General features: G+C 31.2%; 1 protein-coding gene across 1 annotated transcript; it reads left to right on the forward strand.

Moving 5' to 3' along the window:
• Positions 1-13,402: 13,402 nt before the first annotated feature.
• LOC115723607 (GDSL esterase/lipase EXL3) lies at positions 13,403-17,674 on the forward strand. The gene is made up of 5 exons (XM_030653092.2): positions 13,403-13,862; positions 16,211-16,341; positions 16,446-16,679; positions 16,784-17,039; positions 17,459-17,674. Exons 1-5 carry the CDS (start codon positions 13,583-13,585, stop codon positions 17,644-17,646), a joined length of 1,089 nt encoding a protein of 362 aa, XP_030508952.1. The 5' UTR covers positions 13,403-13,582; the 3' UTR covers positions 17,647-17,674.
• The last annotated feature ends 1,413 nt before the right edge of the window (positions 17,675-19,087 follow it).

Genomic DNA, 19,087 nt, shown 5'->3' on the forward strand with positions numbered 1-19,087 from the left:
GACTAGGAGTGTTCGTGAGAACACAGATACCACGTATAAATCTCTTGTGTCAAGTTATTTATTTTTCTGCAAATATTTTATATTCTGCCTGTTCGGTTCTTTGTGTAGAATTACTTTCGCTTTGCAAACGCTTACAGTTTTTATATTTTCTTATATACAACTGACATTTGCAAAAACACGGTTTTTCATTTGGTATCAGAGCGGGACACTAAACTCTTAGTGTGGTCCTATAACGTTTTTGTTAGAATGTCATTTTTTGCAGAAGGAAGTTCTATTTCTAGACCACCATTGCTTAATGACTCTAACTATCCTTACTGGAAAGTTAGAATGAGAGCCTTCATCAAATCTCAAGATGAGAAGGCGTGGAGAATGGTTCTATCAGGATGGTCTCCTCCAGTTGAGACAGATTCTTCAGGTAATACTATTATAAAATCTGAACTGGAATGGTCTATTGAAGATGATAAACTATCTGCCTACAATAGCAAAGCCTTGCATGCTATCTTTAATGGTGTAGGTGAGGGTTACATTAAACTTATATCATCTTGTGTTTCTGCTAAGGAAGCTTGGGAGATTCTTCAAACTCAGTTTGAAGGAACTTCGATGTGAAAAGATCTAGATTTATCATGCTTCAAACTAAATTTGATGAGCTTAGAATGTCTGATAATGAAACTTTAACTGAATTCTATGAAAAATTATCTGACATTGCTAATGAATATTTTGCTCTTGGAGAAAAGCTTGATGATTCGGTTCTTGTGAGAAAAATTGTTAGAGTTCTTCCAGAAAGGTTTGACACTAAACTTTTGGCAATGGAGGAAGCTAAAGATTTTAGCACTATGAAAGTGGAAGAATTGATGGGTTCCTTACGTACTTTTGAATTAAATCATCAGATTAAACAAAAGGACAAACCCAAATCCATTGCTGATAAAGGTAAAAGTATTGCTTTGAAAGTTGCTGATAATGAGAATTCTGATAGTGAATGTGATGATGAGATTGCTTTATTAACTAAGAATTTTCAGAAATATATGAAAAAGATGGGAAATAAAAAGAATATTTCGAAAGGTTCAAAAGGTAATACTTTCATTAAACCATCTGTCTCTAACAAAAAGGGAATTCAGTGCAGGGAATGTGAAGGTTTTGGGCATATTCAATCTGAGTGTGCAAACACTTTGAAAAAGAATAAGAAAAGTTTCAATGTCACTTGGAGTGATGATGAATCCGAAAGTGATGAAGATATTACTGAAAATGTTGCCCTAACCTCTGTTATGACTAATGTATTGTGTGATTCACAGGTGAAAGATAGATTGGTATGTCTGAATAATACCACCAAACAAGAGGAATCAGATTCAGATGAGTCTGAAATCTGTGAAGAATCTCTTACTGAATCATACAAAGTCATGTATGAAAAATGGATTCAGGTTGCTTCTGAAAATAGAGAGTTGAATAAATTGAATAAAAAATTGTCTCATCAGATTGAAATGTGTGAGTTGAAAATAAAAGAATATGAGACAAGTGTTTGTGATAAAGATGAAAAAATCTCTCTATTGAAGAAGGAACTTGAAAACTTTAAGAAAAATGTTCAAATGCTTAATCCTGGATCTTCTATTTTTGAAAAAGCTCAGAATGCAGGTCAGAGAGGTTTTGCAGGCCTTGGTTCTAATGGAATGGAAAGTTCTGGAGTCACGAAGTTTGTAAAATCTAGTGTTCCAACGAATCACCGTGAGGCTACAAACTCTGCCGTAACAGTTTCACATCCTGTGGCAGCAAGAACAGCTTCTGATGCTGCAAAATCTCCAGGATCTTCGAAAAGGGTAAGATCTCAGGTAAATAGATTTGTTCCCATTTGTCATTTTTGTGGTAAAAAAGGACATATCAGACCTAAATGTTTCACATTGAACAACCTGTTTAAAACAAATTATTTTGATAATTTGAAAAAATCTCAAAAGAAACATAAAGGTTTGAAACAAATATGGGTGAAAAAGAAGTGTCTAGCTGGTTTTTCTGATAAAACTGCTGCATCTCAAATGTGGTATTTTGACAGTGGTTGCTCTAGACATATGACAGGTGACAAGGATTTTTTGACTAACATTCGGCCTATGCAATGTGGAGAAGTCACTTTTGGTAATGGCTTATCAGGAAAAGTTGTTGGTATGGGAACTCTAAATTTTGAAGGGTTACCTAGACTGAAAAATGTGATGTTAGTTGAAGGACTGAGGGCTAATTTACTTAGCATCAGTCAAATCTGTGATCAAGGGTTTACTGTTTCTTTTGATAGTGATCATTGTTATGTTCTGAATGATGACAATGAATGTATCTTGCAAGGATTTCGATCCAATGATAACTGTTACACTCTAACCCCTGTGTTTACTTGTCACTCAGCTATCAACAACACCACAGATCTGTGGCATGCCAAGCTTGGGCATATTAATTTTAAAAACCTGAAAAAATTGTCAAATGCAGGTATTGTTCGAGGTCTTCCCAAGCTTGGTAAGGAAAGTGAAGGTAAGTGTGAACCGTGTCAACTTGGGAAGCAATTAAAAATCACTCACAAGCTCTGTACGATATCAATACCTCAAAGGTATTGGAATTGCTTCACATGGATCTTATGGGTCCAATCCAAGTTGAAAGTTTGAATGGTAAACGATATATCTTTGTGTGTGTTGATGATTTCTCTCGTTTTACTTGGGTAGATTTCTTAAGAGAAAAATCTGACACTTTTGATGCCTTTAAAACTCTTTGTACGAGATTAAGAGTTGAGAAAGGTTGTAATATTGGGAAAATTGTTCGAATTCGAAGTGATCATGGTAAGGAGTTTGAAAATTCGTGTATGATGATTTTTGCAAGTCTACGGGTATAACTCATGAATTTTCGGCTCCTAAAACTCCTCAACAAAATGGAGTTGTTGAGAGTAAGACTCGAACTTTGCCGGAAATGGCAAGAGTGATGTTAAATAGCAAGAAGTTGACAAAGCGATTATGGGCTGAAGCTAGTAACACAGCTTGCTACATAATAAACGAGTGTTTATTCGTCCGGGTACCTCAAAAACATCTTATGAAATCTGGAAAGGTAAGCGCCCCAATGTAAGTCATTTTCATGTTTTTGGATGTGTGTGTTATGTCTATAGAGATCGTGAGCATATTGGTAAATTTGATGCTAAAAGTGATGTTGGTGTGTTTATTGGATATTCCTTAAACAGTAGAGCTTATCGTGTTTATAACATGAGAACTCAAACTTGTTTTGGAATCGGCTAATGTGGTTGTTGATGATTTTAGAGATTTTTCAGAATTTTCCACGAAGCCAAGATAGATAGTCTCATGGATACTCCTCCAAAAGTTGTAACGCGGATCCGATGCGGCGGAACCCATTGCTGATGCTGCAAATGACGAATCTGCTGCTGCAACTGAAACTGGAGAACCAGAACCGTCTATCTTGACTCATCCAAACATCATCACTGACTCTATTCGTAAAGAACCAAGCACCGGAGTCAAACCGAATCATCCAAAAGATATCATCCTTGGAAATCCCGAAGAAAGCATGGTAACTCGCGAAGGTATATTAATTTAATCAGCTTTCTTTGCTTTGTTTCTCAATATGAACCGAAAAATGTGAAGGAAGCCATGACCTTTGAGGAATGGCTCAATGCAATGCAAGAGGAACTCAACCAATTTGTTCGCAACAAGGTATGGATTTTGGTCCGAAGACCAAAAGGTATAAATGTTATTGGAACAAAGTGGTTGTTTAAAAATAAAAGTGATGAGTTCGGTACAATTGTAAGAAACAAGGCTCGTTTGGTGGCACAAGGGTACACTCAGGTAGAAGGTATTGATTTTGATGAAACTTTTGCTCCTGTTGCAAGATTAGAATCAATACGTTTACTTTTATGTATTGCTTGTATTCTCAATATTAAATTGTTTCAAATGGATGTGAAATCTGCCTTCCTAAATGGTATTTTGAATGAGGAAGTTTATGTTGAGCAACCAAAAGGATTCGAAGATCCTCAATTTCCAGACCATGTATACAAACTTGAAAAAGCTTTGTATGGTCTGAAACAAGCTCCTCGAGCTTGGTATGAAAGGTTGACTCAATTTTTACTTTCTCATGGCTATCACAGAGGTAGTGTGGATAAAACTCTTTTCATCAAACATATAAAATCGGATTTTATCATTGCTCAAATTTATGTTGATGATATAGTTTTTGGTTCTACATCTAACCATGAAGTGCAGGTATTTGTTGATCAAATGAAAAGTGAATTTGAAATGAGCATGGTTGGTGAGCTTAATTTCTTTCTGGGTCTTCAAGTGAGACAAATGGAAGGAGGTACATTTGTATCTCAAAGCAAGTATGCTAAGAACCTTGTCAAGAAATTTGGCCTTGAATCGGCTAAGCAGGTAAGTACTCCTATGAGCACCACTCTGAAATTAACAAAAGATGAGAATGGAGTAAAGGTAGACACTACACTCTATCGTAGCATGATTGGAAGTCTCTTGTATTTAACTGCTAGTCGTCCTGATATATGTTACAGTGTGGGAGTGTGTGCTAGATATCAAAGTAATCCTATGGAATCTCATGTATCAGCTGTAAAAAGGATTATTAGATATGTTAATAGCACTCCTGATTATGGAATTTGGTACTCGAAAGATACCAATTCAAATCTTGCTTGTTTTAGTGATGCAGATTGGGCAGGAAATGCTGATGCTCGAAAGAGCACAAGTGGAGGGTGCTTCTTTCTTGGGAATAATCTAGTATCCTGGCATAGCAAGAAACAGAATTCCATCTCCTTATCCACTGCCGAAGCTGAGTACATAGCTGCTGGCAGTTGTTGCACTCAACTATTGTGGTTGAAACAAATGTTGATTGATTATGGGTTTGATTTGGGTGTTTTAACTATTTTTTGTGACAATACTAGTGCAATAAATATTTCCAAAAATCCTGTTCAACACTCTAGAACAAAGCACATTGATATAAGACACCACTTTATTAGGGAACTTGTTGAAAATAAATCATTGCAATTAGAATATGTTGATACTGAAAAACAATTAGCTGATATTTTCACAAAGGCCCTAGATGCAAGTCGCTTTGACTCCCTCAGAAAATCTTTGGGAGTTTGCATTGTTTAATTTTATCTGTTCATAATTCTTGTACAATAATATTATGTGATTCTTCTCTAGCTCTTAATCATCTATCATTGTATTTTGACAAATCATGTTTATGCTTTTGGTTTATAATTAGTTAGGATCTCAGTCTGATCATACTTTGTGATGTTGTGCTAAAAGGTTCATGTTACTCTCTATGTGTGTCTAGGATTAAATAATGTTCTTATACAGAGTTGAGCAATTTTTGTTTCAGTCTTGTCAGGCCCCTTGCTGGAATAGAGCTACCCATACTGAGGTGTGAAAGCCATCTGATGAGTAAGCTGGAACATTGTAATTAGCAACTATGATGAGGATGCACTACCATAGAAAAGGGCTACCTTCAGTATGGTGTGAAAGCATCCAGTTGCGGGATCTAATTGAAAAAGGCAAAAATAAAAAATCTTGCCAAGGACAATGATCCTATTTACACTGCACACACTTATGCCTGACAAGTGTGTTCAAATCTGTAAGTCTCCTCTATTAAAATTAAATTGATAAATCCTGGTTCACAACTTTCAGTAACATGCATATCTTTCATCAACATCAATTAAGTATGATTATTCCATGAGATACTAATTAGTTATTTTCCTTAAAAAGCATAACATGTATTTTATTTTGTCAATTGTCAATGATATTTGGTTTACTTGCTTAATTCGAATCACATATAGTTATTGTACACTTTGTCTTTTATTTTCGGTTTGTTTATTTAAAAAAAAAAATATATATATATATATAAAAAAAATAAAATGAGGGAGGCGTGTGACTTGCTTCATGGGTTAAGGAAAATCTTGTGCATAAATGGTAAGTATCAACATTCATTCTTTCTTTGATTTATTATGATATTTTTCCAAGTAAAGATTAATCTTTATATGGTAATGTGTCTTTATTCTTGAAAGATTGCTTTATTTTTGGAAAAATTTGTTGGCATTTCTAGTTCCCTTTTATGTTTTTTTTTTTAAAAAAAAAAAAAGGGGGAAAAGGGAAAGGAGTTGAGAAGTGGGCGGTTTCCTCTTTTGGTTCATGGGCTGGCGGTTACCATTTGAATTTTCAAAATTGGTTTCCTTTTTCTTGTTTTGATTCCAAGGTTATATAAACCAAATTTTGTCACTTATTTCACCACCTACCCGAACCCTCTTTCTTGTTTCTCTGTCAGACACTATTCATCTTCTCTTTCAGTTTCAAAATGGTGAGAACCAAGAATCTAGGGCACTCTAAAAAATTAGAAGAAACCGTTCCAACTCCTTCTAGTGCACCCCCTGCTGCCTCAGTTCCTCCTCCTGCTGTTGCAAAGCCTGGAGATTCATCGCTTCCCCAGCGTGAATCTCAAGCCGTGAAGCCAAAACGTCCACCCAAGCAAGTTGCTCGCAAATCTGTAAGGCCCTATCGCACCTGGACTTCCTCATCTGAATCCTCGAAGGAATCTCCTCCTCCATTGGCTGTTCCTCCTCCTGCTGCATCAATGGCTGGCACCACTCCAACAGGCCCTTCAACTCGAACTCGAGCCCAGCAAGCCTCGGCTGAGAAAGACCTTCAGGCCTCTAAATCTCGAGAGAAGACTGTTCCTCCAGCCAAGAAGAAACTCAAGACTAATCCTCCCTCGGCTTCCTCGAGTTCCAGTTCAGAAGAAGAGGATCCAATGGAAGTCTCTTCAGACAAATCAGTATCTCTGCATACTGAGAAGGACAGTGAGGACACAGAACTTGAGCCAGAGCCTCCTCGCTCAAAAACTGCTTCTGCAGCAAAGGCCTCTGCTGCTGCCAAAGGCAAGCAGCCCATGGAAGATCCTCCATCTGGTAATAACCCTTCCTCTATCTCTGGTTGTCCAACTTTTTACTATCGAGACAATGAGCGTGACTGGAATCTCTATGCAACTCGTAAGTTTGAAAGTGAGAGGAATTATGATTTGCATGCCCATCGTGTTTATGGTATTGTAAAGTTCATTCAATTTCATCAATGGGAAAACACTCTTACTGGTTTCATTGGATTCATTGCTAACATTATTAAAGAGTTTTATGCTAATCTTACTGATGATTTCCTTGATGAGAACTCTAGACTGTATAGGAGAGTTTATGTTAGGGGTCACTGGTTCTCTTTTTCTGAAAAGGACATTGCTCAGGCTCTGCAATTGCCTGAGAATGTATCTAATGCTGTGATGTCCATGGATCGTGACTTGATGCACTCTGAACTCACTGGTGCTCGTTCAGAATTGAAACCAGGGGAGAGTCTTCGAATTACTCACCTCACTTTTGCTCATGCTTCCCTTATGCGGTTTGCACTAAGCAATTGGGTTCCAAATTCGAACAAGACCGTGGTGTCTCAAGAAGTGGCTACACTCCTATACCGCATCACCTCTGGAACTTCCATTGATCTAGCCTCTCATATTCTCAACCAGATTGTCTCCTTTCGAAGAGGTAAAAAGCCAACCTTCAAACTTGTATTTCCAAATCTAATCTATAAGGTTTTATCCTCTCAGAAGAATGTGGCCCAAGCTCATGAAACTCTTGAGCCTCCCATCACTGGCCCTACATTCCAACCTTCTGAATATTTTGATGGTGTGTTCCAAAAACGGCCAAAGGCTGGTGCTGCTGCTGCTTCTGCTGGTGCAAGTTCAGGCTCTGCTGCTGCAGAACTCCTGGAAGTCAAGTCTGAACTTCAGAATGTGTACACTCGTCTTGAAGCAATGGCTGATATCCAGCATGACATGTCCAGGCAACTGTCCACTTTGATTAAACTCTACAAAAATTAAAGTGTTATAGTTTGTTTCTTTTTAATTAAACTTTGGTCTATTTTTTTGTTCTTTGTTTACTTTGGCACTCCGATAAACAAAAAGGGGGAGAGATATTTATTTTTTGGTTTTTGTTGCCCAACTCTGGACCCTTTTTTCAGGGGGAGTTGTGGTTTGTTAGTACTTGTGAACTTAATGTTTAAAGTTAGCATGTTCTTTGTTTTTATTGTGATATTCGATTGTGTTACTCAGGGGGAGTAGTATCGTTTGCTCTTGCTAACTTTGCATTGCAGGTACTTTATGGAAAAAATTATTTTGTTCATCTAAAGTGCCAAAGGGGGAGATTGTAAAGTCCTTTTTTGGCAAGTTAGGTGACAAAATAATTTTTCCTTTTTATGGTAAGATTGCTATGCATTCATTTTCGAAATCTTACTTCTTTTATTCGGTTATTAGTTGCCATTTTCCTTGTTTGGAAAGTTGCACTTTCAGCTGAACTTTCCTTTGTTGAAAACTTCTCAAAAGAGAAGGAATTCTCTTTTGGAAAGTTGTCTTTTTTAGGGAAACTTTATTTATTGCCTTTTCCTTATTGATTTCGATTGTATCTTGATACAATCAGAATATCTAATCTGTTTTTGGCAGGAATCAAGCATTGAAAGAAGATCGGACCCGATTTTAGTAAGTTTCCCGTTTCTGGGCAGATTTGCTTCGTCAGCAACCAAATCTGATGTAGCAGATCGTGTTTGTTTTTGGAAAGTCTTTGTACAGCTGCTAATTCGATCTTGTGGTTGCCTCTTTGGTTTCTATGATCTATAAATAGAGCCTAGAGAGCAACCATTCTAATTACCTCTTCCATTATTCATTTTTTGCATTTATCTTTTGTGAGAAGAGAGTGTTTCTTTGTTTTGTGAGAGCCTAGTTGTTCACCTAGGTTCTAGTTGTTCTATTTCTGTTCTTACTCTATCCTAGAGGTTGTGAAGAACTACTTGACTGAACAAGAGATTGGTCTTCGGGAGAAGACTTGATAAAGTCTTACTTCGGGAGGAAGTAAGCACTTGGTCTTCGGGAGAAGACTTGCTAAAGCCTTACTTCGGGAGAAAGTAAGCACTCACACTTCAAAGACGAAGGGAGTTCGGGCTTGAAGGTGTTTCAAGAAGTCAGATTCATAAAGTGGATTACAAAGGATTGCGGCAATACTTTAGAGAGAGTCTAAACTTGTTTAAGTCAATTGTCTTTGTAATTTTGATACTTTATTAATTGATTTCATTCTCTGGGCGTGGCCCCGTGGACTAGGAGTGTTCGTGAGAACACTGATACCACGTATAAATCTCTTGTGTCAAGTTATTTATTTTTCTGCAAATATTTTATATTCTGCCTGTTCAGTTTTGCTGTAGCAGAATTACTTTCTGCTGCTGCAAACGCTTACAGTTTTTATATTTTCTTATATACAACTGACATTTGCAAAAACACGGTTTTTCAAGCTCTATAGAAACGACCCAACATCCCATCCAGACTAAGAGCCTTAACCAAAGCACTTGGCGAATTTCTTCACCAAAGGGGATCCTAACCAATTTATCATTCATTGCACTAGAGATAGATGGAATAATTAAGGAGGTGAAAATTGTCCTGATCAATGACTAGTTTGCTAGAGGAGAGCATTGTCTTAAAGTTCTCGTTAAAATAGTTACCAATAGCATGTCGGTTGTTAATCCAGTGAACACCATCCTCTGCGATCGACCCAATGAAATTTCTCTTCCAACTTATCAATGTAGAAGCATGGAAGAATCTCGTGTTACAATTCCTATCACGCAGCCACGTTTTACAAGATTTCTGGCACCAAATTTCACATTGACGGGAAGAAACTTCCTCAATTTCTAAAAGAATATCTGTGTCCAATTGAGAATTTTCAAAGGACAAAATTTTCTAAAAGAATTTTTGCTTCCTTAAATATGATACTTGGAATAAGAAATAAATAATTTTATTATTTAAGAAGTAATTTTTATAATAATATGGATGAATTAGTTACCAATTTCAATTAAAAAAATTCTAATTACATAATCAATATTCTTTTGATATACCCACCTTCAATTATACATAAAAATTATTTTTTACAAAATTATAAATGAATATATGTTATAGTTTTCAGATTGCTTAATAAATTAAACAACTTGTGTATAAATTTACATAAGGATTATCCTAGTTCAGTTTTTCATTGGATGTGGGACAAAATTGTTTGGTTATTTCACACTCCAATCTACATTTAATTAAGGACAACTCTAATAATACATGATAAATTAACATAAAAATAATAAAATTTTGGTATTAAATTTTTTTCTTCAATCACAACAAAAAGTTATACTACAATCATATTCTTTACTATTATATTATTTTATTAAATTATAAATAAATATAAATAATAAATATATAAAAAGTTTAAGTATAAATATATTATTTAAATATTAAAAATTAATAGAATATTTCTTTATATAGTTTATAGTGTGTCACATTAATAATAGTAGAATACTGTAGACAATGCTATAAATATAATAGGTTTTAGAGTGTGGTTAAAATAAATTTAGTGTAAAATCTCATCAAATTTGATATTTTAATATTCAACATACTCTTTAAAAATTATTATATTAAATTATATAACATTCAAAATTTAATTAAATTCATAACAATATTTATGCATAAAAGTGTACTAAATACTATTATTATTTTTTAGCATTTTTTTTAATATTTTATTGGAGTTGGCTTATAGGATGGAAATCCAAATAATATGTGGCCACTTTTTTGACCATACGTACAAATCCCCATGTATTCTCAGCTTTAATTAATTATCTGAATAAATAAGGCAACCAATGCGTTGCCCAGTTACAGCTATATATCTGAATAATATTAAAGAAACCGTCCGTTGTTGTACCTAAAAGTAAGGAGGATTGTTATATTGGTGTTCATTCAAAAAAGTTGTGTAATTCGCATGTTTGTAAGTAACTGTGTAATTAACCACTTGAGGCTAGCTCAAGTGGTCATAGAGGGTGCGTGTGTTTGTGTATTGGAGGTCCTGGGTTCGAGTCCCAGGTTATGCTGATGTAATATATAAACGCTTAAATCAAAAAAAAAAAAAAGTAACTGTGTAATTACTAGGTATGGTAATTATTAGGGTGGTAATTACACAGTTTCACAGTTTAGTAATTACACTTAGTGCGTTTGGAAAGCCACATTGTAATTGGATTTGTGTGTAATTGGAGGTAATTACACAATTTGGCATGTTTGTCTGACCATGTAATTACACTGTGTAATTGGAAGTAATTGAGGGGTTCCAATTACACTCTCCAATTCTCATGGCCCCCCATGAGAATTGAATGTAATTACACTGTGTAATTACTAAAAACTTTCCATATTAAATATTAGCTACTAAAAAATATTATTTTCCCATGTAATTACTAACTATTTTGCCAAACAAGATATTAGGAATTCATATGTAATTACCATTTCATATCCAAACACACTTTGCATTTTAAAATATAGTGTAATTACCTCAATGTATAATTACTACCCTAGTAATTATCCTACCTAGTAATTACACAGTTACTTCCAAACGCACCATTATATTTTAAAATACAAGGTGTGTTTGGATATGAGGTGGTAATTACATATGAATTTCTAATATCTTGTTTGGCAAAAATAGTTAGTAATTACATGGGAAAATAATATATTTTAGTAGCTAATGTTTAATATGGAAAGTTTTTAGTAATTACACAGTGTAATTACATTCAATTCTCATGGGGGACCATGAGAATTGGAGAGTGTAATTGGAAGCCCTCAATTACTTCTAATTACACAGTTGCAGTGTAATTACATGGTCAAACAAACATGTCAAATTGTATAATTACCTCTAATTACACATAAATCCAATTACATTGTGGCTTTCCAAACAAATCAAATCCAATTCGTAAAAGTGCGAATTAGATTGATTATTTTTAATATTAAATTATTTAATATTTGTAAGAAAATATTTTTTTTACATATCTAGCAGCAAAATAAAATAAATTATTGTTATTTTATGTCTCCAATAATAAATTAAAATAAATAAAATAATAAATAACAAATTTAAAAAAAGACAAAAAATGTATGTATAAAAAATGTTTAGTTTTGTTTTAAATTGTACGTAGAAAAAAAAATATAAGAATAGAATATACATTTAATCTATTAAGTTATGAAATATAATTGTATTATATATATTAGACTTTTAAATTACTATTTTCTTTAGATTAATATGTTATTTGTATATATATTTTTTTTTAATTTTTTTTATAAATATGTGTAGATTAGATTAGATCGGTTACTTTTATATGTCAATCAACATTTAATCTGCACAAGTGCAGATTTTGAATTTTTTAATCCAATCTAATCGCACAAGTACAAATATCCACACTTTGCGGATTCGATTGGATTGGATCGTGCGAATTAGATTGGATCAACTATTTTATGGACACCCCTATGTTATACTACCACAATAAAGTGTCTTAGTATAATTAGTTAACAATATTGAGTTTATTAAAGTAAAATCATTAGATTTATTAAAGTAAAATAAGTAAGACTTGATATTGAGTTGTACCAATATTACACTTTATAAAAGTATTAAACACCATAAATACCCTTTAACATTTCTCAAAATTAAGAGGGCAAACCAATTAATTTAGGTCTCATTGATATGTGATTCAAAAATTATATTTTCAAAAAAGATTTTTGGAAACATAAATTTAATTTTTTTATATTAAAAATTGTTTCTAAGAATGTGGTTGGTAATAAATTATTGAATTTATTTTTAATAAATTTTTTAAAATTGTGATTGGGTGATAATATCAAAATAAAAAAAGTACGAGAATATTTGAAAAAAATTTGGATTCAATGATTTGAAAACATAGAAAACATAAAATTATTCTTTTTATTTGTTTAAGGGTTAATATCATGTTAGACCATGTGTTTTACAAAAATTACTGATAGATTCTCTATTTTGATAAATGATAAATTGGACCCTATATTTTTTAAAATAGTACTCTGAACTAATTTTATGTCAAAATAAAACTTAATAATAACCCGATCTAGATATATTATGACAAAAATACTTACGTTTACTGTATTTGTTCGTGTTAAGAATTGTCTTCAAGTTGGTTATATTAAAAAAAATTATCAAAAATTGAGCTTAGAGTACTATTTATACTATTTTAGAAAATATAGAGTCTATTTTATCATTTAATAAAATATAAGGTTCAATCAATAACTTTTACAAAATAAAAGGTTCATAATAGTATTAACCATTTTTTTAACCTAAAACTTAAGAATATAATCATATTCAGATTTAGAGTGCGTTCGGAAAGCTAATAAGAAATTGTATTTGAGTGTAATTGGAGGTAATTATTTGTTTAAGAATGTAATTAGAATGTAATTACACCCTCCAAGTCTTATGGGCCACGTGAAAATTAAGTGTCTTTAATTTAAAATAGAATATAATTATAATTAACTTAACTGAATAATTACACAATTCGAAATATACGTTAACTTTTAAAACACTCTATCAATACAACTAAGTATTTTTATATATGTTGACCCCACCTTTTAAATTTTCAAAAGCATAAAATTGTTTTGAAATTCAAAATCAAGTCCTATAAAACTATATGGTTGTAGTGTGTTGTGAGCACTTAATTTAAAAAATAAAATAAAAAGAATGGAGCACTACTACTCCTCCTCCTCGTTTGGCCGAATCATTACATTTGTAGTTGTGTTGGTGGTTTTACAAGGCGGCAGGGCGAAAGGTGGGACAAAGCTAAGGAAGAACGAGAGCATATTAGCAATTCAGGCGTTTGGAGACTCATTTCTTGATACAGGCAATAACAACCATCTTATTTCCATAACCAAATGTGATTTTCCTCCGTACGGAAGAGATTTCCTTGGTGGAAAACCCACTGGAAGATTCACCGATGGAAAAGTTTTCTCCGACCTCTTTGGTATATTAATCTCAACATGCATTTGTTTTTAATTCTAATTCTTCTTTTTTTATATTTTTGCTTATAATCTAATTTATATATATATATATATATATATATATATATTGTTTACCTAAGAAAAGGTGGGTAGTAAATTAATTTAGGTCGTCCAATCAAATGTACTAATGGTCAGACTCAGAGTGAAATTGAAGTAATTTAAACTTTCCTAAGAGTCAATGTGAACATATATTTATATCTAACCTAATTATTATTTTTGTCTCCTGAACTTTGACATGTACTAAATCATGCTCTCTGAATTTTTAAGGTCGTTAAAATTACCCTCTGAACTATTGAGATTGTTGGAGTTAAGGACTTTTGTCTAATTTCATTCAATTTTACTATTTCAATTATTGTTTATGTACTAAACCATGTTCCACAGACTTTGATATTTACCAAATCATGCCCTTGGAACTTTGACATGTACTAAATTATGTCTCTTGAACTTTCATCCATTTTAGACTTTTTTACTAAAATTAGAAAAAAGTCCTTAAATCCAACAATCTCAACAGTTCAGGGGGCATTTTCAATTATCAGGGGGCATGATCTGGTACATGTTAAAGTTCAGGGGCAAAAATCCTAATTAGCCTTTTATATATATATATATATATATATATATATATATATATATATATATAACCTATATATCTATAATGGAAAAATAAATTTTGGTGACCTCTCTTAGATTTTTTTTTTTTTTATAAATCATTTAGGTGTCATCTATATAAGTTATAAATATGTATTTTTAGTATGTTAAATTAATTTGTTTAAAAGTATTTTTTTTTACCCAAATACAATTTATGATTTATATTTCTACAAGTAGTTAGTTATAATTTAATAAATATTTTATATATATCTATAAATTAATTATATTTTAAAAAATTTATATATACTAAAGGGTAGGCAACATCTAATCCAATTCAATCTAATTGAACCGAACCGATTAAATCTAATCCAGTTGTAATTGGATTAGATTGAATGTTAAAAGTTAGATTCTAATTGGATTGAATCGCCTCTTAAATGTAATTTTCAAAATCTAATTAAAAACTGATCCAATCAAACTATATTTATATATTAAAAACATTATTTATATTTATTTATATATAATAAAAATATTTAAAAATTTTAAAATATATATTTTTAGTGGCTATTTTTTTTTTTTTTTGATTTAAAATTTGAAAATCTTGGTTGTTTTGTGTTATATTTTCATGTTGTTTTATTTTATTTTATTTTTTGGCAATGTTATTGTTTTAGCTATTTCAAATTTTAAGTTGTATTAAATTGTTATATTTATGGAGTATTAAACTTAATTTAAATGGTGATATTTAGTTTTTAGGTATTTTTGTTCATATTTTTAGGTTGATATTAAAAATTATGTGTGTAATTGGATATCTAATTAAAAAACTAATTGGATTGAAGCATTAGGAAAGAATTAAAGGTTCGATTAAATCAAATGCGCAGTCCTACGTGGACAATCCAATTGAACGGAACTAATCCAATCCAATTCAATTATAAAAAAAAATTAGATATCCTATTACAATTGGATTGGATTAAAAGTTAGATTTTAATTAGATTGGATCGGTTATTGGATGTTAATATCAAAATCTAATTAAAAACTAATCGAATTCAATCACTACAAAAAACTGCTATTTTTAGTGACAACTTTTTATTCACAACATAATTTTTTTTTGTGACTAAATGTGACTTTTAATCACAACAAAGTGTTACTTGTGACTAAAACACACTACAAGAAATGTCACTTTTACCAGCACAGTTCTCTACTGTGCTGGTAAAAGTAACTTAATTTTACCAGCGCATTTCACAAACTGTGCTGGCAAAGAGGTCAAAATTTTACAGCGTACATTTGCAGTGGCTAAAATCTAACTTTTATCAGTGCATTTACGCGCTGGGAAAAGTCATTTTTGCTAGCGCTTTTCATTATATGCTGGCAAAAGTTCTAATACCAACGTTGATTTGCCAACCCCCTTTTGTCAACACATCAAGTAAATTCTATTTTACCAGCGCAATACCAACTTTTGACAGTACAAAAATGTACTGGCAAAAGTAATATTTCTTGTAGTGATATAGTATTTAGTTACAAGTTATCACTAATTTAATTTAAAAATAAAAATCTTATTGAAAAAATAAAACCAAGTTCTAAATATTATAAGATGCATGGAATGCATGCATATGTATTGTACAAAGTGAATGATAATGAATTAATTAACCATGCCAGAATATATATATATGATTAATTAATTTAATAATAATTTGTAAGTACATATATATATAATTTATTTATTTTTTTGTAGCGGAAGCATTGGGAGTGAAGGAACTTTTGCCTTCATACCATGACAAAGAGTTGCAAATGAAGGATCTTGAAACAGGTTTATGTTTTGCCTCAGGTGGCTCCGGATATGATCCTTTATCATCCAAAATTAATGTAAATATATGATATTGTAAACCTAATATAACTTTTTTCTTTAATTTAATTATAGTTTATTTAAATATTAATTAATTATTGGTTATGATATTGTATATATACAGCAAGTTATCCCTTTGTCAGATCAAATAAAGCTCTTCAAAGATTATAAGAGAAAGCTGAAAAGAGGTGTTGGAGAAAGAAGAGCAAAAAACATAATCGATAACAGTGTGTTTCTAATATCATCTGGTAATAATGATATCTTATTCAGCTATTTCTCCACAAATCTTAGACGATTCCACTATGATGTTCCTTCCTACACTGACCTTTTGGTTAACTTTGCTTCACAGTTTTTCAGAGTACGTACCCCATGCATATTACTATAATAATAATTAATTATAATGTCATAATTATTATTATCTTTTAAATTAATTAATTAATTATTATTATCATATATATACAGGAATTATACGATTTGGGTGCAAGAAAATTCGTTGTTCTTAATACATCACCACTGGGATGTTTGCCATTTTCAAGAACAATAGGTGGAGACATTGTAAGAGATTGTGCGAATGAGTACAATGAAGCAGTGAAAATGTTCAACCATAAACTCTCTTCTCATTTAACTCTACTCACTCAACAACTTCCTCATTCCACAATGGTTTATATAGATTTTTACAACCCTTTTCTTGATATCATCCTACAACCTATCACATATGGTGAGTCTCATCATCATCACTCATTAACTTAATTAAACCCTTATGTATATATGGATTAATTATTTTAGCCAGAGTTATGTTTTAATTTTTATACATTTATTTATTATTTTATTTTTTTGACAAAACCCTTTTAATTTTTTTTTTTAAAAAAAAATTTGAGACCATATATAATTAAATACTGTGTACACCTATGTATACTTGAAGCTACAATTTCAAAACCAGTAATAATTTAATTGGTATTTAACAATAATATTAAACTTTTACCACTAAAAAAAAATAAAAAGAATAACTGTATAAAATCAAAATATAATGGAGTTTCTAAGCAAATAACCCTTACCCATAACAGTTTAATTTGTTGGATATATATAGTATTTTTTATTTTGTTAACAAATAGATGTGTATACTTTTGAATTTTTCAGGTTTTGAAGTATCAAAAAAAGGGTGTTGTGGAACTGGATTACTAGAGACAGCGATACTTTGTAACAAGTTCAGTCCTGGAAAAACTTGTGCCGATTCATCTCAATATGTGTTTTGGGACTCACTTCATCCCACAGAATTAGCTTCTAAAGCAATTGTTTCCAAACTCATTCCACAACTCTATCATTAATTAATTATGAATTTATTTCTTTTCATTATTATTATTATTATTATTATTATTTATATACTAGTGAAGAGTCTGTCAAGTGTTATTATTAATTATGTTTGGACACAAGGTCGCGTTAGCTGGTCATAATAAATTATGTTCACATGCACAACAAGTTTGATCGATTAAAAATAGCACATGTATGTTCTTTGAATAAACTAAAAGATTTTTAATTGATTTTGGTTAAACGTCACGCCCATCTTAATGTGTGCAAATAACTTTATATATATATAAATATATATATATATATATATATATATATCTTATTCGTCATTAATTGACTATGATCACTTGATCAGGACAGATCTCCAACTAATTGACTTATAGTCATGAAAATACAAGTGTTATCGTAGTGTCTCATCTTTGTATGAATAGAGAAATCAATGCGATGTGATGATATGAGAGTCCAAGTTTGGCCACATGTTAATTAATATCTACTAATGACATGTATGTGATGTGATCATAGCTATATATATATAATAAACAATTAATGAAACTTTGGGGGTGGTAATTACATTAATCATATAATTTGTACTCAAACAACAACGTATAATTGTTGGAAATATATATATATAGGTGCACTCTTGGGTATTACCCATGAATAGGTAAAATTAGAAACTTTTGAGTTTTTATGCTTAATTTTTCAATCTAATTAAAAAAATCTCTCATTTTTATGTCATATGGGCTGAGATTGTTCTATCGGTAAAAAAAAATTTAAAAAAAAAATTTAAAAAAAAAATTTTAAAAGAAAAAGTTGAGTTTGAGTTAAATATTTTTGTATGAACATATTTTTGATATAGTGTAAAAAAAAGATATTTTTTGATATATTTTTTTAATTAAGTAGTTAAATTAAGCATAGAAATTCAAATTTGTGATTTCATTATTGGTTATTAGATCGAAATTCGATGGTTTGATATTTTTAAAATTAATATTTATAATTAAATTTGTTTGGTAACCATTCATGGGTAATACTCATTAAGAACTATTATATATATATATATAGAAGGGAGATGAGACCCAATGAGGCCCAATTTAGTACAGTTGTGCTGTGGAGAAAAATAGTTGTAGTTGTGCAATGGGAAAAAATAACTGTAGGAGAACTGTGGAAAAAAAAAACTGAACTGAGTGTTTGGTAAATAATAAATTTTAAAGTACTGTAAATTGTTAAGATTCTATTATAATAATAATAATATTTTAATCTAGTTCATTATAATCACAAATATATATGTAAAAAAATATGTTTTATAAAATTTTTATTTTCTATATATTTTTAATTATTTTTTTATAGTATAAATTTATATGTTTGATAAAAGTAATTTTTAATATTTTTAAATTATATTTTTTTTCACTTGTAAAAGAAATAATTGTAGTTTATAAGAAACTTAGGTTGACATTATTGTTTGAG

The sequence above is a fragment of the Cannabis sativa genome, chromosome X (assembly GCF_029168945.1).
Source record: "Cannabis sativa cultivar Pink pepper isolate KNU-18-1 chromosome X, ASM2916894v1, whole genome shotgun sequence".
Taxonomy (NCBI): Eukaryota; Viridiplantae; Streptophyta; class Magnoliopsida; order Rosales; family Cannabaceae; genus Cannabis; species Cannabis sativa.